Below are 27,564 nucleotides of genomic sequence, written 5' to 3'. Positions count from 1 at the left end.
TTCTGTTCATTTTTGGAAATTCATTTTAAATGCTTAGAAAGATATATTATAATCTTTCCATTAAAATTGTTGTCCCTTAAAATGATTCCTTATCATTTTATTTCTTTCTAAATAGATTTAATTTCCTTATGTGTAAAGTTGATTAATAAAGAACACGGTTGTGTGAATAAACTGGAAGTGTGTAAAGAACAGGAAGGATGGAATGGTCTGTCTGAAATGGTGTATTGGAAATTTTAGCAAAGACTAAAGCACATTGTTGAGCAGTAACTGAAATCTGGATAAGACGGAAACTTGTTCCTGGTGTCACACAAGATAGAAAGATTAATCTTTTATTATTGGTGTTATGGTGAAAATGGCAATTTCCGCCCGAACAGGGACTTGAACCCTGGACCCTCAGATTAAAAGTCTGATGCTCTACCGACTGAGCTATCCGGGCTCGTGCGTGATGATCAATGTTGCACGTTGCAAGATTTGTTTTTCTTTATTTTTCTTCCTTTCTCTTTACACGATGGAAATTCAACTAAAATCTGTAAAGGACCAGAAACATAATGTTTTTTTTTCTCTTACAAAGATCCATCATTTATTATTTCATGGCTGTGAAAAATACAATTTAAAGTAGAAATGTTTTGTTTCGTAGTAACACTTTTGTTACCACTTTTAAACAGCACAATGGACTCTGAAATAACCACTCCCACAAAAAGTTTTGACTGATCCCACCATCTTCTGCAGTTGTTATAACCTACCTGTGATATATTTTTGAATATATTTCTCAATATATAAGCAAATTAGTAATTTAGTAAGATGCATAACTCTACCCTGAGACGTGTCCGTTTAAACTTAAATGTATACATCTCTGTTTATTTGTCTTTAATAATTCTGCTTTTGTAAAAGCTTCCTTTTCTAACCTCTCTAACACTCTGTGGCTCGACCAGCTGTTTTCAGTTAAATGATTTGTACATAAATGCACCTGATTGGCTGCAGTAGAGGATTTGTTACAGAAAGGGTTACGGTTTGGTTAAAAAAATAATTATTATTATTATTAAACTATGGGCAATTTTTTTCATACATTAATCAGCTTTGCTGCACATTTGTTTTTGAGTTTTTGGTTCGAAACTGTGAAATATTTTGCTGGGTCTGCCAGTTGAAACTTGACCTGCATCATATATTTATACCATTAAAGCCCCAGCTCTGTAGAGAAAACAGAAAGTGCTTGGTTTGAAATAAACAGAGAGTGCACGTGACGGTGTTGGAAACCCCAGAAGCCCCTCGGGAGACGTGCCAGAAGATGTGTCTGTTACCTTGACACCTTCTGCACCATCGCAACGGCCTTCCACTGAGACGCAGGGAAAATACGATGCATGTATTAATGCAACAGGTTGTTCTACCTTCTGTCCCTTTAGTTCCATATTAAACATGTCCTGCTGTCTCAAGTTACTGTACAGCAGCTTTAAAGGTCATGAGGTCACTGTCTCACTCTCAGTCTCACTCTCAGCCTTACTCACTCTCAGTCTGTGTCTCACTTTTATTTATTATCTCCATTTCACAGGAACAGAACAGTTCCTACAGTGCTCTTATTAAAAATAAATCTTAAAATATTGTTAATCAGTTAAAACTAAACTAAATTGCAGTCCGTGTGTTCTGGCCTTAACATGGCATCAGTCAGACTTGAGCAATGATTGACTGAAAGCTGTGAGGTTAAAAACTCGTATAGTACGGATTAAACATTCACAGTGTTAGAGATACGCCAGCTGGGTTCTATTAAATTGTACAGCGTTGGATTATTGCACAATTAACACTTATATTTCTAAATGAACACCTGTGTTGCTACATGGTAGAATCTTGTAGTTTACTTCAGCTTACAAAGTTAGATAAACACGTATAGTACTGAATTAACACATATATTGTCAAATCAGCAAATCACTGCTGGCAAAAAAAAACCAAAACAAAACAAAACAAACAAACAAACAAAAAAAACCACCAAACAGGGCTGAATTAACACCTGCAGTGCTGAATCAACACTTAGTGTCAAATTAACAGCATTGACAACAAACACCTACAGTGCTGAAATAAAGCCTACTAGCAAGAACTGTTATAAATAAAGACATATAGAACTGAATTTACACTTACTGTGATGACTAACACCTTAGTTTTTGAATTACAGTGTTGAATTAGCAGCAGAAGAACTGCACTGACACTTACTGTGCTGAATAAACACCATTACTGTGCAATTAACACTTACAGTCTCCAACTCTTATGTGGTAAACTAATATGTGCAGCACATAACACCTACATCAATGCACAGCACTGTGAGGATCGTGTTCTTGAACTTCTCAATTGCTGTTAACATGGTCCATCCACACCGGATGGCTGAGAAGCTCTCTGTGATGCAGGTGGACCAGGACCTCGTGGCCAGGATTACTGACTACCTCACCAACAGGCCGCAGTATGTCAGGCTGCAAGCCTACTTCTCAGACGTGGTGATGGGCAACGCTGGTGCACCCCAGGGAACTGTACGGTCACCATTCTTGTTCACCCTCTGTCTTCTTATTCGATTCGGGAACGTGCCACCTACAGAAGTTCTCAGATGACTCCTCCATTGTCGGCTGTATCACAGATGATAAGGACGAGGAGGAGTACAGAGATCTTACTGAAAGCTTCATAAGATGGTGCAACAACCACCTTCAGCTCAATATCGGGAAAACTAAGGAGCTGGTGGTGGACTTCCGGCACAGCAAGAGACCCCTCACCCATTTCACCATAAGGGGGGGTAGGAATGAAGATAGTGGACATGTATAAGTTCATAGGGGTGCAACTCAACAACAAACTGGACTGGTCAGACAATACTGAGGCCCTCTATAGGAAAGGACAGAGGAGGAATTTCTTTTAGAGGAAGCTCAGGTCCTTTATTGTGTGCACTAGGCTTCTACGGAGGTTTTACCAGTCTGTAGTGGCCAGCGTTATCTTTTTTTGCTGTGGTGTGCTGGGGAGGTGGCATTGGGACTTGTGGTGCCGATAAACTGAGTAAGCTGGTGAGGAGGGCCAGCTCTGTGGTGGGGATGGAACTGGACAGTGAAAGCAGTGACTGCAACACATACAATTAACACTGATACGGCTTAATAAACCCTTAACATCTGCAGTGTAGAATTAACTCTTACATTACTGAATGAACAATTTTATTGTTGAAAAAACACATTTATTGTTTATTACCTTTTAAAAACATAAACACTTACAGCACATAATTAACAAAGATAGTCACTAACTCTTATAGTGTAAAACTACTGAAACACAATGTTTAACAACACCTACAGTGCTGATTCAGCACTGATTCTCCTTTTTTAACACGTATGTTGCATTCATGCATTCAGAGCTTAGTAGCAAAGGAGCTCAATAACCCTTATGTTTTCTACACAACACAGGAGATCTCAACTGGTTGGCACCAGCTGGAGAAAGGGATAGCAATGGGTTGTTCCATCTCTCCCATCCTTTTCACAGCAGCATTTGAGATCATCCTAATTGGTGGAAGACAGATGGTCTAAGGTGTTAGATTCCAGTCTGTTCAGTGACTCCCGGCCTTACGGAGCTACTTGGATGAAGCCTTGGAAGGCTTTACATGGTTGATCTGAGCACAGGGCTGCTTCTGTTACATCTCAGCTTGTGGACAGCCTGAGTAGGATCGACCAAACCTCCGTACCAGGGAAATTCAAGGTCTGTTGCTACCAGTTCACCTCATACCAACGGCTGATGTGGCCCCTGAAGTTGAGTGACATCACGTCAACAACAGTTCAGATGATGAATTCAAATGCCAACAATTATATCTGTAAATGGCTGGCCCATTCAACTCCTTGAATGGAGTTGAATGGTGCATGTTATGTAAAGTCTACACCAATTGGGAAACTTTTACCAGAGATGCGCATCAGAAGCACTGGTTAACATGTCTAATGCAAAATTTTGCTGAACATTATAAAACAAAGCTCAGGAGGAATAAACAAATGACTTCAGGAGGCACATCACTCACCCCTACACATGAAGGGATCAACTGTTTAGAGAGTCAAAAACTCCAAGTATCTTGGTGTACACATGATGAAGGACCTCTCCTGGACAGTCAACACCACTTGCCTAGCCAAGAAGGCCCAGCAGTCCCTCCACTTCCTACGGATGTTGAAGAGATGTTGAAACTTCCCCCTCTCATCCTCACCACCTTCCACAGAGTGACGATAGAGAATGCCCTGACCAGCTGTCTCACCGTGTGGTATGGTAACTGCACAGCCTCTGACCGCAAGACCCTGCAGTTAATTGTGAGTACAGCTGAAAAGAAGGTTGAGGTCTTTCTAACCACCATCGACACCTCTTACAACAACTGCTGCATCTGCAAAGCCAGCAGTATTGTGGATAACCCCTTTAACGATTCTCATGGACTTTTCACCTTCCTGCCATGTGGCAGAAGGTGCAGGAACATTCCTACCACCACCAACAGACTCCACAACAGTTTCTTCCCTCAGGCAGTCAGATTAATAAACAGCCTGCATCCTAACGCTCATCTGGGCTATTCAAACACCTAACCCGTTATGATTAAAAAACATTGCAATTTACAAAGCTGCAACAGTCACTTTCATTATGGAACTAGTTTTTGCTGTCAATATTGCTGCTATGCGTATTGCTGCTACACCACAAAATAGTTTACAGCCCAAGTTCTGTGTATTTATTGTCTGCTCTTTATAATGTTAACTCAGCTCTGTATGATGTTAATTCAGCTCTGTATGATGTTAATTCAGCCCTGTATCGTGTAAATTCAGCCCTGTATCGTGTAAATTCAGCCCTGTTTCGTGTAAATTCAGCCCTATATCATGCAAATTCAGCTCTGTATGATGTTAATTCAGCTCTGTATGATGTTATTTCAGCTCTGTATGATGTTATTTCAGCCCTGTATGGTGTTAATTCAGCCCTGTATTGTCTAAATTCAGCTCTGTATGATGTTATTCAGCTCTGTATGGTGTTAATTCAGCTCTGTGTTCTGTTAATCCAGCTCTGTATGATCTTAATTCAGCCCTGTATCATGTTAATTCAGCTCGGTATGGTGTTATTTCAGCTCTGTATGATGTTAATTCAGCTCTGTATGTTAATTCATCTATGTATGATGTTAATTCAGCTCTGTATGATGTTAATTCAGTTCTGTATGGTGTTCATTCAGTTCTGTATGATGTTAATTCAGGTCTGCATGATGTTAATTCAGCTCTGTATGTAAATTCAGCTCTGTATGATGTTAATTCAGCTCTATGATGTTAATTCAGTTCTGTATGGTGTTCATTTAGCTCTGTATGATGTTAATTCAGCTTTGTGTTGTGTTCATTCAGCTCTGTATGATGTTCATTCAGCTCTGTGTGGTGTTCATTCAGCTCTGTATGATGTTCATTCAGCTCTGTATGATGTTCATTCAGCTCTGTATGTTATTAATTCAGTTTTATTCATTTATTTCTTAAAATAAGCTATTAAATCATATGTAAATTAGATATGAATTTCACTACCGAATGGGCCCATACACAAAATATGCCATTATTTAAAGCTCAATAGCATTTGAAGGGAATGATGTACAGTCACACACCCAACTGTAAAGTGTTCATCTAGGTGTCAGCTATAATGCACACCTTTTAGATTTCCGATATTTGTACAAATAAGCTATTAAATCATATGAAAATTTTGCTATGTATTTCACTACTGCATGGGGTCATACACAAAATATACCATGATTTAAAGCTCAATAGCATTTGAAGGGAATGACTTACAGTCACATATACACATATGTATGAGTATATATAATATAATATACATACACATATGTGTGTGTGTCTGTGTGTGTGTGTATATATATATATATATATATATATATATATATATATATATATATGTGTGTGTGTGTGTGTGTGTGTGTGTGACTGTAAGTCATTCCCTTCAAATGCTATTGAAGTTAGAATCATGTATAACAATGTATGTAACTTTAGAGACGGTCCCTTCATTTCCACATATCCGCGAATATCGAACGTCCAACATCAAACCAACTTTATTCCAGTTAATTCGGTTAAGTCATTGTGCACTACACACCCTTTTCCGCCCGGCGCGTTTGGACGTTGAACTCTGTTTGTTTATCACCTTCTGTCACACTCACACGCGCGCGCTTACACACACAGTGGCAGGGCACCATGGGGCGCTCGCGCGAGCACTTGTTTCCGTTTCTGTCTGCACTTGTGGGTGAAATGGTTCCACGCAAAACCCGCTGTAGAACCGTTCAGCATTACTGACTATCTCACACTCGGAGTTCGGCGAAAGAGCGGTTTGGGTCGGAGTTGTGTAACGTGAGAGCAGGAAACGACACCAGACGGTAAGTTTCCTGTTTCTGTCGCGTTATAAGCGCTTTCTGAACTTTCCGAGCTGCTTTCTTTCAGTCAGCTTGTTGATCGCGAGCTCGGCGAAACTGCCAAACAGAAAAAATGCTACTGTAACCTCAGACCTCCTCGTGTATCTTAAGCATGCGGCAAAAAAAAAAAAAAAAAAAAAAAAAAAACCCGCACGCGGACTAAATTAACGTGGTCTATTAACGTGTGACCCCGGCACGTGCCCTGATCAGTTACAATAATGCCATGTAATTGTTATAGCAAGTGACACAACACATAACATCTAGTGATCTTATGTTCTTAAAGGAGCAGTGTGATCGTTAATAACAGTGAACTTTAATGTGCGCGCGCGTGTGTATAGAGCCACTTCTCTCTTTCAGTAGCTATAGAGATCCTACAGCAGTGTGTGAGTGTGACAGCTGCCTGGTTCTCTACAGACACAATAGCTATATAATGTTATCAACTCTCATATGTGGTACACGTAACACCAATCTCTCTCTCTCTCTCTCTCTCTCTCTCTCTCTCTCTCTCTCTCACACACACACACACACACAAGTTTGCCCTGCCCTGACACATTTCCACTCTTCCTCTCTCTCTCTCTGTCTTTCCATCCATCAATCCATCATGACTCAGGGTTCTTACAACAAACTGGAAAACTCCGGACTCCAGCATTACTCATTTACAGACACGGGACAATACCACGGGACTCATTCTACATTCACACTAGCACGTCTCAGGTCTCTGGTCTTGTCTCTAGCCAACAAATTGCAGCCTATGATTTATACGCGTCACTTGTACTATAAGACGTGTGTAAGTTTAATTTACACGTCACGCACTCACTCGTCTTCGTACGAGCAGCTTCGTTGTCGGATTAGACTAGCAAAGCGAGCTAAGCGTAGCTGCGTGCTAACGTTAACGACGTACAGGCACTCACTCACGATCTCTGCTACTTCCTTCCAAGCTTTATATTTCTTTGTAATGCTTCGATACACGTTTAACGACCGGTTGTTTGCGGCAGGAGAAGATCAAACCGACGTTATTCTGAATGTTTTCAATATGAACGTTGTCAATAATCCATGCCAGGGAGTATTTTCATATAGCAGCACTGTCTGAAGTGTTTTATTCCTCTTACACCACAGCGATTTGGCAACTATTCCAAATTTTAATTCATTAACGAACAACATTTTTGTTTACTATTTATCGTTGCATTTGATGTTGCAGAACATCCGCGAGAGAAGTTAATTCCTGTCCTTGCTTAGGTTATTTTCCCTCACCAGCCTCTCTTTTTCTTCCCTCTCTTGAAGTTAATAATGAAAATATATATTTTTTTAAAAAAACCCGCAGCTCGTCATGTTACAGAGAAACCGCAAAACGCAAAATTGTTTGATTTCTGAAGATGTTCCTGTAGCGGGAAAATTTACAATGCGCCGACACTTGAGACTCCTTCCATGAACGTTACATTAACATTTTTTCTTTGATGAACAAAGATCTCTTTATGTTTAGCTTCTGCCATGAACGTTCCTCTGAGTGCGCCGTTACTAAAGAAACGATAAAAGATCAGAACGAGCACATTAATATAAACCTATAATATACACACTAGGTCTGAGTTGTGCGGTTATATCAAATGAATTAGAACAAATCAGATTAGAAAAGAAACCTCGACCGTGCTTTGGTATAAATATACTTCTATCACACGGATTCAGCTCAATAAATGTAAAATGTAGGAACTGTTGTAGCTCGGCTCCGTCTGCAAACCGAAGTGGTGAACAACTTGTTTGTGTAAGTTATGTAAAAAAAATGTTAAAAAGTCAGGATGCCACAGGATATCTTCAGTTTTCACACTTCCTTGTTATTGGGTGTAAAGCGCTGAATGAGAACTGATCTTCTGTGCTGCACGGTTGCGTTGACTTTTCTTCCAGTTACTGTAAGTTCCTTTTCATATATAATTAATTAAGGAGAATTAGCTCTTTGCATTCTTTATTGCGTTCTTCAAGCGTCCGTTGTTTTTTTCTGCATTATGATAATCTGGGATCATTTTAATCAGTATAATGTGTTGATTTTTTATTTTATTTTATTAGTTATTTTTTTATTGCATATGTAAGGCTGAGAAACCACCTGAGCAGGTCATGTGACCTTGGAGGACACGGGCAACATGTTTTTTCTTGTGCGTTAGGTGTTAAAGTGCACTCTCTTGAGTAGATTATATTCACTGCAGTTCTTAGTCGTAGTTTACGGAAGCCCTAAACCACAAGTTGTGTTTAAAAAAAAGAAAGAAAGAAAGAAAAAAAATACGTTGAAGTGCAGGCATCATAGCATTATTTCTTAACTTAACATCTCACTATTCTCTCTTAAATACTCATTACTTCAAGACATTACATAATTTTTTTTCTTTATCTATTTTTCTATGCCTCAACTTGCAGATATTATGTAATTATTTCAACTTAACGTCTCATTTAGACTTTATAAGTCAAGAAAGTAATCCTTAGACGTTTCCATATTCTCTGGACCACCATGTTTAAAAAGGTTCAGTCCAGCACCCTTGACAGTTCTTCAGTTTGTTTCTGAACACAGCATTGATGAATCATGATCCGATTCTGAAGATATAATTGATTCAGATTTGTGATAGTTTTTGTTGTTTTGTTTTTGTTTGCAGAGATGTTTACCCTGACTGAAGTGGCCTCGCTTAATGACATCCAGCCCACATATCGGATACTGAAGCCATGGTGGGACGTCTTCATGGATTACCTCGGTTTCGTCATGTTGATGTTAGCCATCTTTGCCGGGACGATGCAGATAACCAAAGATCAAGTGGCATGTCTTCCCATTCTAGAGGAGGCTAATAAGACATCAAACACAAACGCGTACATGTCATCTAGCCCAGTGGAGGCCACCACGTCACCTTTTGGAACTGTCCCCGTAGCCACTCGGGATCTTCCGGACAGCATGGTGCATAAAATTAGCCTCCATGCTGAGCCTCAACCCAAAGGACGCAAAACGAACTTGGACTATCAGCAGTACATTTTTGTCAACCAGATATGTTACCATGTTGCCTTGCCCTGGTACTCAAAGTACTTTCCTTACCTAGTCCTGATACACACCATCGTGTTGATGGTAAGCAGCAATTTTTGGTTCAAATACCCAAAGACCAGCTCAAAGATCGAGCACTTTGTGTCCATCCTCGGCAGGTGCTTTGAATCACCCTGGACCACGAAGGCGTTGTCCGAAACTGCATACGAAGACTCCGAAGGAAACAAGCAGAGATTCATTGCCGATCAGTCCGGTCCTAAGCACCTATCCTCAGATAGCCAAGATGAGCGTGCCGATTCAACCCAGCCTATATTAGGAAACAACAGCGTGAAGTTCTCAGCTGAGAAGATCATTCCTGAAGGTCCAAGTATGACGATTTTGGACAAAAAAGATGGCGAGCAAGCCAAGGCACTGTTCGAGAAGGTTCGGACCTTCCGAGCTCATGTCGAGGACAGCGACTTCATCTACAAACTCTATGTGGCACAGACGATCATCAAAGCGCTCAAGTTAATCGTTATCCTGGGTTACACGTCAACTTTTGCTGCAGACATCAGTTTTTCTCATATATGTGAACCCAAAATCGAGCACTTAACCGGGTATGATCGATTCTTCTGCACCCACAATATGGCCTTCATGCTGAAGAAGCTCCTATTTACATTCATGGCGATAATCGGCCTTTATTGCCTCGTGTGCCTGTATGCACTTTTCTGGCTTTTTCGAGGTCCACTCAAGGAATACTCATTTGAAAAAGTCAGAGAGGAAAGCAGCTTCAGCGATATCCCTGATGTCAAAAACGACTTTGCATTCCTCCTCCATATGGTCGACCAGTACGACCAGTTACACTCCAAGCGATTTGGGATTTTCCTTTCAGAGGTCAGTGAGAACAAGCTTCGAGAAATTAGTCTTAATCACGAATGGACGCTAGAGAAACTGCGTCAGCATGTAACCAGCAACGCCCAAGACAAGCAGGAGCTGCACTTGTTCATGCTCTCGGGACTGCCCAATGCTGTATTCGATCTCGCTGAGCTTGAAGTTCTTAAGCTAGAACTCATCCCTGAGGTCAGGATTTCAGCCAAGGTTTCCCAGATGACCAATTTACAGGAACTTCATCTGTATAACTGTCCTGCCAAGGTGGAGCAAAGAGCTTTCATTTTCCTCCGAGATCACCTACGGTGCCTTCATGTGAAGTTTACCGATGTCTCAGAAATCCCTCCATGGGTTTATCTGTTGAGGAGCCTTCGGGAACTGTACCTGATTGGTAGCTTAAACTCGGAACACAACAAAATGATTGGTTTGGAATCCCTGAAAGACTTAAGGCACCTAAAGGTATTATATCTCAAAAGCAACCTCAGCAAAACGCCCACCAACCTCACAGATCTCTCTCCACACCTCATCAAGCTGGTTGTGCACAACGACGGGACTAAATTGCTAGTACTGAACAGTCTTAAGAAGATGACGAGCTTGCGTGAGTTGGAGCTCCATCACTGTGACCTGGAGAGGATCCCTGAAGCTATTTTCAACTTGACAAACCTGCAAGACTTGGATATGAAATCCAACAACTTCCGGACCATCGAGGAGGTCATCCGCTTTCAGCACCTGAAGAGACTGACGTGCCTCAAGTTGTGGCACAACAAGATCGTATCCATTCCATCAAACATAAATTTGATGAAGAACCTCGAGTCACTCTACCTCTCCTACAACAAACTGGAGACTCTACCAGCTGCTCTGTTTCACATGCCAAAGCTCCGGTACCTGGATCTCGGAAATAACTCCATTGCGTTGATTCCAGACGACGTGGAATTTCTCCATAACCTACAGCACTTTGATATCACAGGGAATAAGGTAGAGGTTCTTCCCGAACAGCTGTTCAGATGCACCAAACTGAAAGTCCTCTGCATGGGTAACAACAGCATCACCATCCTTTCTGAATCCATCGGACAGTTAACGGAACTAGTTCAACTCGACGTGAAAGGGAACTGCTTGGCTCAACTTCCAAACAATCTTAGTCAATGTCGACAGCTTCATAAAAGCTTATTCATAGTGGAGGATCACCTTTTTGACACACTTCCACTTGAGGTAAAAGAGAGTATGACAGTGGTGCCAACATTTACAGTTTAGCTGTAGGATTTATGAATTTTGAGCCCTTGCGACTGTGATAAGGGAGACATCTGAAAACTACGCTTTTCTGTTGTTGTTTTTTTTCAGTTAAAGCAGCGTTTAGATAGAACGGGTATAAAATTCACCAGGCAGAAAAGCTAATTCATTGAAGTGGAAAGGGCACAGGATGTAAAAGGCACGTTTGCTTCTGTTTACTATTTCTTCATGCTGACTTTAGCTAGAACCTCAATTTTGTGAGCCAATAGAAAGTAAGTGGATGGGACTGTGGTTTTATTTGTTTGTTAAAAAAATGGTGGTTTGGCACGTCTGTGAAATTGGAAAAAAATAGCCATCTCATCCCCCCACCATGTGCCAGGGTTTGTTTTCTCTACCTTCTAGGATTTTTTTTTAGCTAGCAAAGTTGGCATCTATGATACGAGTACAGATAATAACATGTCCTTCATCAGAGTATAACTGGTAAACTCTTGGATCTTCAGCCAGAGAGGATGCTAGTCATTATATTCTGACTCTACACTATACACCCAAGATACTGAAGGAAAATCTCAATGTTGATGATAAATGAGATCCAAATCCCACATTTTGTATGGATTTTGTACTTTTGTACCTGGAGGAAATGTGCTGATGTTTAATTTTTTTTTTTTTATATCAATCCATACTTTCCAACCCCCCCCTCCCAAGCTTGTTTACCTGCCAATGCCCAGGTGCTTTCTTAGTTCCTAGATGCGTACCACACTCAGAGGAAAGCGCTATTCACCCTCTTCTGCATACTTGAGCTCACAGGCACCCAGGATTGGCTAGTATCACTGTGATTGACAGGGTAGAGAGAGTATGCCCCTCCCTCCCAGAGAGCACAGCCGATTTTGCTCCCTTGACTCTCCGCTGTGGATGGCTGTGGCATTGTTGGGATTTGAACTTCCGACAATCGGACAGACCAATTTTCTGTTACGCCACATGGGAGAGTCCATCGGGCGACATTTTAACTGCTACATGCTGTTTCTGTGATATCTATTAATATATGGCGGTTTCCTCTGAGTATGTGACTCAGAGACTATAATTTATAATAATAATGTGTTGCATTTCACGATAAGTTGTCTAAGCAAATATCAGCAACATGCCTGTCACTAAGGCCAGTATGCTTGCTGCACACTGAGGAATTGAATCTGAAGAACTTGAAGAACTCATGATGGTCAGTGCTTCAGAATGTATTCCATTAATGATTTCAAATGTGTGTCATAAAACAGTATCACACCGTTGTTTATTTCTTACTAAGAAACATGAACATGAATGAACAGGTTCTCATCACGGCATCCATGGAAAACTTTTCCCGAGAGCTGGAATAATAATAATAATAATAATAATAATAATAATAATAATAATAATGGTCCACTTTGGACTTTTTTGCTACTACGTATTATAAGTTATTTTATATAATTGCTTTTGTAAGACTAAGAGAGCTTAGTTTTGTGGCAATGACTGAAGCAAGTATCTGAAGATTTTGGTTTGTATTTATGCGAAAGATGTTTGTGTGCTTGTTAGCTACGTTAACCTAAAGCAGCAAACAATAGTTGTTAAATATATGTACAATTGACATAAAGAAGAGAATTGTGCATATTTTTTTTTTTGTGCTAAAATGCTGCTTTGAACTGTTTTGGTTTACTGGAAATGTTAAACATGCCATGTACTGACCATCCAGGTTATCTATGATGCTTTGTGAATTAAATTCTGGGTGCAGTGTGCTTTTTTTCAATGAGTTTATTACTTTTATTTGGGTTTAGGTTATAGTTCTGACCCTCATGAACTTCTTTAACGGCTCATAAAGTCGTAACACTGGTGGTAGCTGATAAGGAGAATATCTGAAACTACACACCCTTTCACTTTCGAAGGAATCACAGTATAAGGCTGTGTTTATGCTTGTATATTTAAGACTTCTGGTTATATATTAGCTATATACTTTGAAGAAAAAAAAAAAACCCCAGATGACTGTTTAATTCCAAAACTAGCTCATTCAACACGGATTGCTTGTTTTATTCCTCGTCTTCTACCGTTTCAGTATTAATTCGTTTATCATCACTGAACAGGAAAGGAAACGCAACAGTGTTTCACAAACTGTTGTAAATGAGTTTTTGGAAGAACTGAGAATTCATAGTTTTGTTGATCACTCTTGTGTTACCAGCTCGTTAACGGAAACATGACAGGAAACAACCAGTACGGTTCTGCAGAGCAGGAAACCATTTCTTCTTTTCCTGGAACTCAAGTTTTTCTGAACCAGGTGGTACTTGTTAAAATATTAAAATAATGCTACATGTTTATTACAACTTAATTGAGAAACATAATTAAGAAAAAGGAACGGGTTTTTATTTTTAGGTGCAAATGATGTTACTGAACCAAGTGATCTTTTTTACGGCGAGTGCGTGATTAAAATGTGCTACACTGGTAGCTAGGAAAATATGTAAACAATATTGCAATAATATCCGAATGAAATGACTTTTGTTTATTTTCCTTTAACAGCACATCCCCAAGTGTTTTATTCCTCTTATACCACAGCAATGATCAGTCCGTACAGGATTTCAGGTTTTTTTTTTTTTTTTGTGTGTGTGTGATTGTTGCAGCCAAAAATGCTGTGGCTTTTTTCAAAATCTGCGACACAACTTGAGGTTTTTTGTACTTTTTTTTTTTTTTTTCCAGAAAAACACTTGAATCTGTGAAATTGCACTTGCACAAAATTGTTCTGCACGGTCTTTCGGAGTGATGTTTGTTGGTAAATGAGACCTTTTAGCTGTACTCATGCTGGACACACGTGAATCGGAGACGGATTTGGCTGAATGCCCGTTTGTGATGATGTCACATGATGCCTCTTGGCAATTTAGAAAAATTGCAAGCTCCTCAGAATATTGCTGAGTTTGCTTGATTTTTGCTTTAATGTCTGCGACCACGAAATCCTAGAGGGACTGACTTTACCATAAATTACTATTTGTACCATACTTAATGTTGTGGAATGTCCATGAATCACGTTAGTTCCTGTTCTTACTTACCTTAGAGCACCGTTAAATCCCCTCACCATCCTCTTTTTACTCTCCCGTGAACTTAAGGCAAAAAAAAATGCACCTCCTCCGTCCTGAAGATGTCAGAAAACCTACATCTTCAGCTTTTCCTTCCATAAACGTCACCCTACAGAAAGCCTCACCGTATCAACAATAGCGCACTGTTTACATGGCGCATCCGTCATATTGACGTCTTCCCCGTAAAGAAGCTGTTACTATAGCAACGATAACGAGGTCAGTCTGAATGTTTTATATCCAGTTAAGCAGAAGACATCGAAAAATTCTTTTTATTCCTCACGACAAAAAAGAAAAATCTTTCAACATTTACATTTCAACATAAATTATTTAAAAAGTTGTTCATAATAAAAAATAAACAGTAGAAATAACTGAACAGGAGTAACAGCTGACGGCTCTTTTTCTTCCAGCACAAATGGCAGAACTTTATAAGTTCATGGACGATGTTTCAAATGAGGGGATGAGACGAGCATGAGCCGAATCTGACAAAAAATAAAATGAAATAAAACAACTCTGTAGAGTCATAACTAGGAATGTGCCGATAATCATTTGTACGATGTGTCACAATATTTAACAGGATTATCACTATAGATTATATAAGTTTGCATGAAATTCTGGAAAACGCTGCAGAGGCTTTGTCTGATTCAGAAGAACAGCTGTGCTCCTTATTTTGAAGAAAAAAAAAAAAAAAATTAACAGTTGTGATCATATCGTAAATTGTGATAAAATATCCGGCAGTTTCCGCGATATATTTCTCATCAGCACATGTCTAGTTATAACAAACTAAAATAGTGACAAGTTGTTGTTTTTTGCCACATTAAGCATAAAATCATATGAATTCAAAAGAGAAATTTAATACGGAAATATATCTACTATATTTTTTTTTTATACATTTGCACCATACATGTTCAAGAAGTTTGAGAGCTAAAAGGTTAAAATGGGTCAGAATTTGTATTTAAAAAAAACTTAACCGCAATAAAAATCCATACAGGTTTTGTAGCGCTTTGTTTTTTTTTTTTTAAATTCCTTAAATAAAACCCACCGTATGTCAAGCGTCTGAGGTAACAGTTGTGTTTTGGTGTCTTGGTCTCCACTGAAATCAGAATATTGTCAATAAATGAGTCCTATAAAATACCAGGACAATATAACGCTATATAAAAAACGGCTGTGTTAAAGAGCTGAACGTCAACGTGAGCTGATGAGTGGAAAAAAATCATCGACTCGTTACTCGACATGTAGAAACTCCCGCGGAAGTCAAAATGAAAGTCATTTACACAAATGACACTAAGGTCGGACGGCCTTATGAGGACGTCTGTGGGGGTGTGTGCGTGTTTGCGTCTTTCGGAAAGCAAGTGACCTCCACCATGGCTGCGCCCGTGTGTGGCACCGCTGTGTTCATGATGTGTCTCTGTAAATGTTTCACCCAGTCCTCCTGCACCGAGAGCGGACCCTGGAAGACCAGATCACAAAACCTGCACACAGGAACAAAAGACATTTATATGTATGCAAGAATTCATGACATTGGTAAAGCTAACCTTAGATACCTCTTACAGCACATCCCCAAGTGTTTTATTCCTCTTATACCACTGCAGTTTGCTAAAGACTTTAATTTTTACTTATTAAAGAATACACCATACTTTTTTTTAATATATAAATTATCTCCTTTTCTCACTTGTGTTATAGCAGCTACAAACTGTATAATATGAAAGAAAAAGCTTCCCTGCTAATTTAAAATAAGATTTTAAGCTGGAAATCGGTTATAAATGTTCTTAGATTGACGGAATAATTGATCATTATAATTCCAACACAGCAAAAAATTTGCAGCGATGGTTTTACGTGTTATCAGCACTAATATACTTTTTTTTTTTTTTAAATCTCGTTACACTTCTTTGTTACTCTGTAACAGGAGGCTAATATAGAGGCCTTATAATTTTATAAGGTATTATATGTTGTTAATATGTTAAAATAATCATCGTAATCATCCACAGTACCTGCAGGTGAGTCTATAAATCTCCTCAGAGGTGTGTAGCAACGGATGAGTTTTCTTCTTAGACCCAGACCGTGACCTCTGCTTCCTTTTACAGTCATAAGCTGAAAAATAATGAGTGAGAGAGAAATAATGTTTAGTTTAGGTTTTGGTTTTAGGTCATTGTTAGGGGTCCAAGCACTGAGATTTACACCATTATTGGTCCAAGCACCGTTTTGCCTCTTTTTTTTTTTTTTTTTAAACGTTATTATGGCCGAAGCACTATGTTTTACGTCATTATAGGTCCAAATACTGTTTTACATCATTAAGAGCCCCAGCATTCAGATTTACATTAGGGGACCTAGCACTGTGTTTTACATCATTAGTCTAGTGAAAAGTCTAGTGAGTGTTCTTAATAGAATAAAAAAAAACATAGGGTAGATAAGTCGATCCAACATTTGACTTCCCGATGGTGTTTTTGTTTTTTGTTGGGGCAGGTCCAAAAGGTTCTCTCGCCATTTAACCGTATTACCCATGATGCATTTGATGTCGCTGTTGAAAATGTCGATCTATGTAAAACGTTCAATTTTATATTGTTTCCTCCACAACCATTACTTGCATACAACCTAACTTGCTCACATCTGCTTCTCAATAATCCCAGTTGTAAATATAGTATTTAAAATATTTGTTGGATTTTACTCAGCTCGAATAAACAAATGTATCTAAGATTATCATCGATGTATATATTTTATAAAATTTACGTATTTTGTAGTTATTACTGTGTCCTCTTTAGAATATTAGGGCACAAAAATCACTTAAATTGTTCTACTTCTGTTAATCTGTTAACAGGAAATTAAGTTTTATATTTTTAAAATTTAAGGTAAATTATTTACAACTTCCCTAAAGTTTTGAGGGCAGGCTGTTAGGATTGCACCTCATGTATGTAGTATATTGAAGTTATTATGTATTAAAACAAAACAAAAGTATAAAATAATTCACACTGTCTTCGTACCAGAAAGAAAAATAGTAAATACAAGAATTAATGGGAGAGTTTGTACCAAATTAGGATAAAAATATCATCACTTTACTCTGTCTTCAGGTTACCTCTTACACCACAGAAACATTACTACTAGGCCACAGTGTTGTTGAGACATTTTTCTTGTCGCACGTGAGAACGGCAGAGAGGAAGTGTGGGCTCATATGCGTTAGTACTCCTCTGACTGCAGACTCACATCCGTTAACCACTGGGATCTGAACTCATGGGCGTCAGAGGCAGGTGCACATCCTTTACCACTGAGCCAAAAATAAATCCACTCTGATGTAGACTCTAAACTGTACACCACTAATTAGTCATTCTCTACAAATTAATGTCGTCTATTATTTTTAACAACACTATATATATATATTATACTGTATTACAGTGTATTGGAACATGTGTTGTACTGTATTTATAAAAGTAAGCCATTTCTACACAAATAATAATATATAAATAATGAACGAATAAATAAATAACATAAGAAATAAAACAAATTTGACAGAACCTTATAATTCCAAGGTCTTGGTTTATTTTCAAGTTAAAATTTTACCACTTGAAAATTATAGTAGTAATCACAATAATTTACCATTGGTGAATATTAAAAAAACTTAGATTGTTTATTTTTTTTTTTTACTTTTAGGAAGTTTTGAGATTTACAGATATCCTGTTAATCTAAAAGATATGCATGCGTCTTCCAGCTTCTGTCTTTGCGAGTTCAAATCCCAAATACTGCCAGAGATCCACTACCGCGTCTTTATTCAAGGTGAACAACGTGGGTAACGACAAATCAAAGCCTAACTACATTCTCGGGTTTACATTATCAGGTTATAATGTGATTAGATTTCGCAAAAATGTAAAATGACTCACTTGTTCCATCCAAAAGTGCATTTTTTTTCCGTCGTGCATAAGCCCGCAAGTGATTGGAGAGGCTAACTCCGCTATGGAAAGTCGCGTTACAGTGAACGCAAACTTTTCTGTTTAGTTCATTTTTCTCTGAAACAAAGAGAGACTCGGTTGTTAGACAAACGGTCAAATTCTTACATTATGTTAAACAATTTAACTTCTGTTTGTGTTCCAGAAAATAAATTCAAGTATCAGAGATTTTAAAAATGTGTGTTTATTGTGTTTACTCTTGTCTATTTGCCTTTTATATCATTTTTCCTGCCAATAATTTTTTTTTTTAAATACAGTTAATCCAAATGAATCCCTCTAGTCACAATTACAATCAAAAATTTGTTTTGGTTTTTGTACTGAAATTGTACATTTCTTCTGGTGAAATTATTGCCCTGATTCTGTGATATAATTGGTCACATGACCACAGTCTGGCCATTACAGCTCTATCAAAGGAAGTAATACAAATACAACTATGAGATTTGGTACGTATTACCTTTAAAATGTCTATTATTGATACTTTACTAAAATTACACCAACACATTTATGGAAATGTAAACACTCAGTTGTGTCCACCGAGAGAACAAATGGCCCATCGTGAATACAAGACAATAAAACGGTATAGAACTGAATTTTATTTTATTTTATTTATTTATGTTTTATCTTTATTCTCTTCTTGAGCATATCTTGAATTTTAAAAATAAAACTGAAATTTTCTTTTTCCAAAAATGTCAAAATATTTTTCAAAAAGGTGTACAGTCCCAATAGTATACTGTAACACATGTATTCAAATAAGTAGGAAAAACTCAGATTTAAATGGATTAATTAATGAAGAATTGTAAAATCTCATTAATCCTCTTTAATATGAATACCTTGTTTAATCTTGGGTTAGTACATGGCTCATTGTAATTGTAACAAGATGATCTTCCTTTCCTTGTTGTGTGTACTGAATTTCAAGAATAAAATATCCACTTACATTTTCAAAACATTTTGTAACAGGAATAAACTTCACATACGCTCATATGTAGGAAAAAATACGAATTAAATTAATTACAGAGTCAATAACTGTAGACAGATTAATGGACTTTAGCACGAATATCTCATTTAATCTTAGAAAGAGAATTTCAAGAATAGGAATTTAATTTCTGCGGATATTTTCAAGTTAAAATCAGAATTAAATTCACAGTTAAATAGATTAATTATTAATAGTTGTAGACTATTTAATTCATACCCCTTTAGCATGGGCCCTTGTTTAATCATCGTTACGAGCAAAGAATTTGGACTTAAAATGTTTATATTTATAAATATTTAAATGACGTATAATGTACTAGAAAATGAACCTAAACTTCTTGCTTGTTTTCAGTCAAGTTTAACTTGGAAAAAATAAAAAATAAAAACACGTACTGTGCAGTTATTGTTCTGAGTTTCTCAGAGCAACTGCAAACAAATTTTGTCATGTTGAATTTGACTATACAAATCAATGTTCAGGTCTCAGCATACAAATCAGAGCAAAACATTTTAGGTCAATGTAGTGTATACGGGTTTGTTAGTGTTCATATTACTGAAGTAACAAGATTACACAGAATGTCCTGTAAAAGGTATTTAAAGGTACTTTTAAAAGGTGCTGCATGGTTTCATAGTAGAACTCGGCAACACTTGGATTTAAATACATTTACATCAAATCTAGATTATCAAAGCACTACATGAACAAAAAGTCACTATATGAAAACAAACGCAAATGTAATTTTCACTAAAAACACAGCTCGACTTTATAAAAATGTTTATATTCAAAGGTAGTCCTATAGAGTTTATATAAAAAACTGTTCTGTTTAGGTATTGATGAACCCAATTTCCTTAAATATGTACATTAAACAAGGATAAAATAAATCTATGGATGGATATATTTAGAAAGAAAATAACTACTGAACTACTCATAACTACTTTTTTTAATAAAAATGTTAACATAGTTAAACATATTAGCATAAACTGTAGCAACAACAATCCACTGTGAATTTTCCAAAACAAGAAAAAGAAATGAAACAAATACCTGATACTGAGTTTGGTAGTTGTGCTGATTGATCACGCTCTTTAACTGTGTTAACAAGAAGAGCTTTCCTCGCAGTTTGGGGCAAGGTTTTCACTTTGGCCTCCTCATGAGCTCTCCTCTTTTTTAAAATTCCTATCAGATCGCTCGATGGGGATCCTTTCATTGCATCTTTATTACTCTCTGTCCTTTTCTTTTCCTCCGTCGATCGAGAGGAAACATGTCCGTGTCGTTTGTTGCCGTGTGCAAAACGCTGCACTTTTGCCGTAGAAATTATGAGACCGTTACTAAATTTGAAGGGATATGCGGAGTTCCTTGAGCGGCACTTCTTTTTAAGGGCCTTTAATTTAAGCTGGAACTGCTTTTTGTCACGCATCAGTTCCTTCAGGAGGATCACGGGTGATTTGGTCGTAGACGTAGAGCATGGTTTTCCCAGCCTCTTCAAATGGCCTCGAGCATGATTGGATAATCCGGTCTTGGTGTAGAACCACTCTCTACATAGTGGGCATGTGAGCTCCGATTTCGGCTCTGAAGGCTGCTCGATCAACGGCAAGTCAACCTCTGTTATAACAAGAAATAAAATAACTCGCATACTAATCAAAGCATTAGGATGACATTAGTTATGAGGGGTTTTTTTTTAGTCATGAGCTTTAAATTTAACGGTTTTGTATACATAAAAGATCCGAAATGTCTACACCTGACCATCACACCTGTATGTGCTTCTTCCCCAAACTATTTCCACAAATTTGGAAGTGCACAATTGTACAGAATGTCATTGCATGCTGTAGCATTACAATTTCCCTTCACTGGAACCAAGAGGCCCAAACCTGTTCCAGCATGACAATGCTCCTGTGAATTGCCTGTGTTTGCCAGGGTTGGAGTGGAAGAACTCGAGTGTCCTGTACCAGAGATCTCAACCCCACTGAACTCCTTTGGGATGAACTGGAACAACAACTTTGCACCAAGCCTTCTTCTTCACAACCTAAACCCGAATCCCCTCTTCAAACTGATATCTCTTAGGTTCATAGTCTGTGGCTCTAGTCAAAGGTGGTAACAGGAAAAGTGAACATAACCACTCCAAACTGTCTTCTTTATAGCCATAAACTAATCATTAATGGTTAAGCATTAAAAGGTACAAAGGTAAAAGGTCACCATTTAGTCATGTTAGTTGCTTATCTAAACCTTTGTAAACAAGGAATTTTAGGTGGCTGGACCTTTTACGAATTTTAACTAAATACACCTGTCCTATTCCATTAGTAGTATTCTCAAGACATAATCGTCCAGAATTTGTACCATTCATTAACTTGGTCTTGGACTTGACCAAAACCGACTGACAGGAAATAGGTTAAAACAAACAAAGCTGTATTGTAAAACAATATTACTATGGGAAAACAAAAGAATTTTACCAAGCACTATTTATTTGCCCAAGTCTTGTACTTTGATCAAACCCTGAGAAACCATGGTAGACCTTGCAAGCAAGTACGAGAACACTAAAAGTTCGCAAGACTTTGCAAGCAAGTTTCTTTTGCGCGATATGCAAGGTATGTATCAGCATTATAGCCCAGCTGTACAGGATATAAGTCCTTGAAATGGAAACCCAAAGTCTTGGACTTGACCATACTTTTAGTGAATGGGGCAACTGGAGGGTAAAGAAAGTATTGAGGAAAAAAAAAAATAAAAAAATCAAAAACATACCCGTTTTAATTCGAGGTATCGCTGCCATCCTTCGCCGAACAGCAGGCACTTTATCTTGGGAAGCCACTTGTGCTACAGACACAACATGACGTGCTTTATAGCTTACGCCCACCCTGTGCAGATGCCCTCGTATATGGTTGGAGAGACCGATCCCTGACTGAAACACAGCCGGGCAGTAGGGGCAAGACTTTAGATCGAACTTGAAGTCCCCATTTTTCACTAAGGAATCTGATTCGTTGATATCACCGCACACTTCTGTTTCCAAGCATTCTTCTTTGATAGGAACGGTCTGTGGCAAACCTGGTTCTTGCTTGGAGAGGTCACCAGAGTCGTACGAGTTTCTAAATGTGTTGTTACCGATATGTACGCCATCTTTAGCGTCACAATTTTTAATAAAATAGAGGCTGGAGGTTTTCTGGAAGATTTGCCTGCATTTGGGAAAATCAATCAGAATATCTTGACCTTGCAGGTTGTGGAATGGAGTGGACATTTTTCTTTTGGAAGGGGACTTCTTTAAAGTCGGCTTCGCCGAGGGTACGTGTTTGTGGTTAGTGCTCGAGATTTCTTCTTTAGAACAGTCATTATTACAGCGGAATCCTTGACCGTTACCATCAGGTTTTAGAGTGCAAACTGAGTCATCGTCCTTTAGTGCAAATAGTTCCCCCTTGCACTTGGCAGGGGATGGTGATCCCTCGTCTGGATTGAGAAAATCATCATTGCAGCATTTACCAAGGTCTGGACTCCTAGTCCTAACGCCAAACTCATCAAAGTTTGGAGTAGACTTGCTTTTTGAGTCACGATTCCTCTTCCGGGACAGCAGTGTGTGAATCGATTTGTCAAGTTTCGATTCACTTTTGTCCAATTTATCATCTGCAGCGTCTTTTGATTTTGGTTTGCCCGTTTGTAAAAGACCGTTCGAGTCTTCGGCACATATGGATTGTTGCGCTTTGCTCTCGGGTGAAGATGAACAGTTGTTATTTTCTGAGTCGTGTAAGAATAACAAATCTTTGTCCAAAGGTTTGTGATTCCTTACCAATTTTGGTTTTCTATCCGACTTACCAACTTTTCGTCTCTGCAGTATATCTTGCCTTCTGATTATTGTACACTGAGCATCAGTGACAGGATGCTTACTAAGCATATGAGCAATTATATCATGTTTACTCGCTGCCAAGAACTTACACTTTTGACAGGGATAATACCGCTTGTCTTTCTCGTGCGTTTTTGCATGTTGGACGAAGGTATTGGGGCAGTTGGTTCCGAAAGTGCACTGTGGACACTGTAACCTTGCGTCTTTGCCCTCATTTGTTATTTCATCTATTCCTGCAAGTCCCTCGACAAATTGTTGTCTGTTTGTCTGGTGAACAGTTATGTGTTTCAAAAGCGAGGTGTGATTATAAAAGTCCTTTCCACACTCTTTGCATATGAATGGCTTTTGATTCGAACAGTTTTTTTTGTGCGTTTGTGAATGAGATTTGTCCTTAAAACGGCTATTGCTGGGAAATAATGCAGGCTCTTCCTCCGAGCCAGAGTCTCGAGGCAGATTTTGTCTAACATATCCAGGCTTTCGACTATTCTTCCTGATTTTTGCTGGTTTCTGTAGAAGGTGCTTGAAGGCCACTGCTGTTCCGTTCGAGTACTGTGACTTGTTCGATATTGGTGAATGCATTTTGGATTGTTTAGATTCAAGGTCTGCTTCTTTTTGACTGCCCTCTCCAGGGTGATGGTTTTTTGAGATTTCTGTGGGATTTACCAACATCACCTTGTCCAATTTACGCTTCCTTCTAGACGAAGCAGTGGGTATTTTTGCCTCCACTTCAGAACAATCCTGATCCTCCAGCAGAAACTTCATAAACTCTTTCTGGGGAGTCCACTCAAGATCATCTCCATCGTCATAACTGTCCAATGAATTCTCTGGAGAATCCGCATCAAAGCCCCATATGCCCCGGTTTTCCACATCTTCAGCCGTTACCATCTGTCTTATGGCCATTTCTTCATCTTTTTGAAGAGGATCGCAGTCTTCTAACTGGATGGTGGGTGTGTTGGTAGAATTTTCTGTGTGCATTGACTTGGAGATGTCCAATAACATTTCTTGTGAAATGCTGGGTGAAGCTGATCCATTGACATAGGCAGCTTTGGCAGGTCCATCAGCACAGATGGAGTCAATAAAACAAACATGTTTTAGAAGATCTGCTTGGTCACTGTTTGGTGTCATGTTCTCATGTGGGCACTGCATTGATGCTTCTAATACACTTCCTTCAGGAGAGAATGCTGGCTTGCTTGTTAGAGGATTAGAGATTTGTGACATGGGTTTGTCATTTTCCTCTTTCTTGGTATTCTCCTTCAAAGCAGACATGCCTTGGGACTATGTCTGGGAGATGAAAGAAGAAGAAAAAAGGCAGAATTTAATTTGGATGAATGGTCAAATTTTACCTTTCTGTAGTAATAGAAACTGATCAGAGTCTGATCCATGCAACTGAAATTAAATGATCAGAATCACAACTTATATCACAGTGCTATTGAATTCTGGATTGTGATTGGTCAGGAGGTGTTGATTAATTTTCTATAACAGCAGCACAGCTAAACCACAGGGAGAGTAACTCCGCTTCATCACAGCACCCCATTGTTGACTATTTTATTAGCCTATTGTTAGAGTTCCTGCTAGTTAATTTATTAGATCAGGGCTCATTAAGCAACTGTCTGCTAATTACCAGTTACTTGCTAAATAATGCACTACAAGGTTGCACTGTAAAGACTGATTGTTGATTCTTGTCCTAGATACTAGCACAGTGACCATATCTACAGCCATGTATTACTTTTAATACGCAAGTTTGACTTTGTAAAAAAGGTCTGATTTTTACAGCTCAGTATTAAAAACATGGATTAGGATTTTTCATTTTTAACTTCTGAGCAATTTACTACAGTTTGTCAGTAAGATTTGCAGAAATAAGTGTGTTGTCTGAGGACGTCTGTAGCAATTCTGATCAATTCACTTGGAATAAGTAGTGGTACCTCAGTGGTTAAGATGTTGGATAAGATGTCGGAAGGTTGCGAGTTCAAATCCCAACACTGCCAAGCTACTGGACCCTTGAGCAAGGCCCTTAAACCTCAATTGCTCAGTTGTATGAATGATATAAATGTTAGTCTGCTAAATGCCGTAATTGTTATTGGTATTAACATCCGTCTCGAGTGATCCTATCACAAGTACACAGCCAAAAACATGGTTTACGGTTTACACTGGGCATTTTAAATGCAACTCCACTGATCATCACTGCTGCTCATGCTATGTCATGGGGCGGCGTAACACACATGGAGGAAAGTGCTATCCGCCTCCTTCTGCATACATGATCTCACAGTCCCCCATGATTGGTGCCCCACTTAGGAGTACAGAACATCTACTAATGTCTGGTATGACAGGGACTGAATGATAGGTGTCATACATACACCTACAGATTACATACACCTTATTTAATTAAAAGCGGATTTTGTTTTTGTTCTTTATTATAAGCACTTGCCATAGTGGGTGTGTCCAAGCAAGCTGCGCTTAATCATGATGTCTTTAGGCTGTACATGTGCTAGGAACACAATAACTTACCTGAAACTCATGGAAGCATCACTTCTCCGAGATGGCTTCTATACTTTATTTGTGCTCATTTTTAAACTCTGTTTCATTTTGGTTTTGGTGGCAGACGAGAGAAAAGTGCGAGCATGCCCTGGAGTGTCTTTATACCGATGAAAAAGCCCAGAACCTCTTTTCCCACAGGATATAACGCAATCTTTACGAACACATCAATTCAGACGGCATATATATACACACATTACTGCTCATTTTAGGTAAAACACAGCATGTTCTATACTTGCAGGAAGTAAGAAATACCGACATAACTTAATCGGACCATCCCAGAGACACTCTCGCAATAATTACATGACCCACCTCCATGTGTAAAGCTAATCCTGTGCGAATAGGGCTACAGTCTGAGGCAGGTTTATGTTGCCATGGAAATGTTCCTGTCAATCACTGTGAAACCTGCCATCTAACACAGTCCTGATAAGATAATACATAATAAGAGTTTTTAGCTGGTTTATTATAGTTAAAACTGCATTGAATGCACATTGTGTCATCGTAACACTGTAAGGATTTTTAACATTTTTGAAATCATGTTTGCAGCGTCTTTAATTAATCTACATTAAACGCTGTTTTAGTGCATAGAATTGTATTGACAATGCTTTCGTGTTTTCAGTATTTTTAGGATAACATACTGCATTACTACTGTACCTGGACGGACAAAAACACTAAACTGTGAATTAAAAAGAGTTTTACACCAGTCTTAGAATCAGGAAACGTGCATTATAATCACACATTCATGTTCTCCACTGCAGTCTGACTGCAAAAATCAACTTGTATTGTAGTTATATGGGGAAAATGTGTGTGTATATAACATACATACATAGATTTTTATATATACATATACATATATACACACACACACACATACATACATACATACATACATACATACACTCTCACACACAATGGACAGCAAAAGGAAAGTTTACGTTCCTCTGACATAAATCCCATGATGTGTCATGGGGAGTTTAATAAACTTAGTGCAAGTCCATAAAGGGATCATAAATAAACATGCATTAGGAGTTCACATGAACACTGTAGTCATTAATCGCATGTCATGTAGATCAAGTCAGATTTGCCATCTTGTAGAATAGCATTCAGTCCTGCAGCCTGTACTACGTTAAACCGTGCAATTCCCGAGCATGCAAAAAGTCTGAAAAAAGCACGATAGCATCTTAAATTGTTCTTAAGGCACGTCTGACACATCAATTTGTTTTTGTTTATTTTTATTCCTACTGCTAATGCATGCTATAAGAATAAGAACACTAAGTGTTAGCAAGGTAGCAATGATTGCCTATTATCTTTCTATATCAAGGCTAAGAAAACAGCTACCCCAGAACCTGGACAAAACAGGGATCTTCTCACTCTAAAAGAAACACAAAAACGACTATTTTAGCATACCTTTCTGTCGCTGAAACCGAGAACAATAACACCGAATCGAGATCATTTCATTTTTTTGAAATGCCTTCCATCCATTTCGAAGCCGCCATGTTTGCGCCGATGGTCCACGGACGATACCACTGCACGTCCTTGTGGGGGAAGACGCGCGTATGTACGAGAAAAAAAAGCACGGCGTTTTCACTTTTCGAATCCGCAAACGAAGATTTATAATCGAAAAATTGTTAAACTGTTTGATGGCACGCGTATATTTTTACTGAATATCCAAATGAATCGTATCGTTCCAGACAATGTTAGACATGGTGTCACCCAACGACAAGTG

The 27,564-nt window shown here is 38.5% G+C and overlaps 2 protein-coding genes and 1 non-coding gene across 3 annotated transcripts; 1 reads left to right on the top strand and 2 right to left on the bottom strand.

Annotated features, from left to right (window-relative positions):
- Nucleotides 1-363: 363 nt before the first annotated feature.
- On the bottom strand, nt 364-436 carry trnak-uuu (transfer RNA lysine (anticodon UUU)). Its single transcript has one exon. It is a non-coding gene; the product is annotated as a tRNA-Lys (tRNA).
- Nucleotides 437-6,072: 5,636 nt separating this feature from the next.
- Nucleotides 6,073-13,267, top strand: lrrc8da (leucine rich repeat containing 8 VRAC subunit Da). The gene is made up of 2 exons (XM_017491291.3): nt 6,073-6,373; nt 9,040-13,267. The coding sequence occupies exon 2, from the start codon at nt 9,042-9,044 to the stop codon at nt 11,529-11,531; it is 2,490 nt and encodes an 829-aa protein (XP_017346780.1). The 5' UTR covers nt 6,073-6,373; nt 9,040-9,041; the 3' UTR covers nt 11,532-13,267.
- A 1,578-nt stretch (nt 13,268-14,845) lies between these two features.
- On the bottom strand, nt 14,846-27,377 carry znf644a (zinc finger protein 644a). Its single transcript, XM_017491283.3, has 6 exons — nt 27,246-27,377; nt 22,220-24,587; nt 20,528-21,085; nt 18,457-18,582; nt 16,579-16,678; nt 14,846-16,059 (listed from the first exon to the last, which is right to left on the bottom strand). Exons 2-6 carry the CDS (start codon nt 24,570-24,572, stop codon nt 15,888-15,890), a joined length of 3,309 nt encoding a protein of 1,102 aa, XP_017346772.1. The 5' UTR covers nt 24,573-24,587; nt 27,246-27,377; the 3' UTR covers nt 14,846-15,887.
- Between the last annotated feature and the right edge of the window lie 187 nt (nt 27,378-27,564).

Source organism: Ictalurus punctatus, chromosome 17 (assembly GCF_001660625.3).
Source record: "Ictalurus punctatus breed USDA103 chromosome 17, Coco_2.0, whole genome shotgun sequence".
NCBI classification, from domain to species: Eukaryota; Metazoa; Chordata; class Actinopteri; order Siluriformes; family Ictaluridae; genus Ictalurus; species Ictalurus punctatus.
This window is presented reverse-complemented; position numbering and strand designations above follow the sequence as displayed.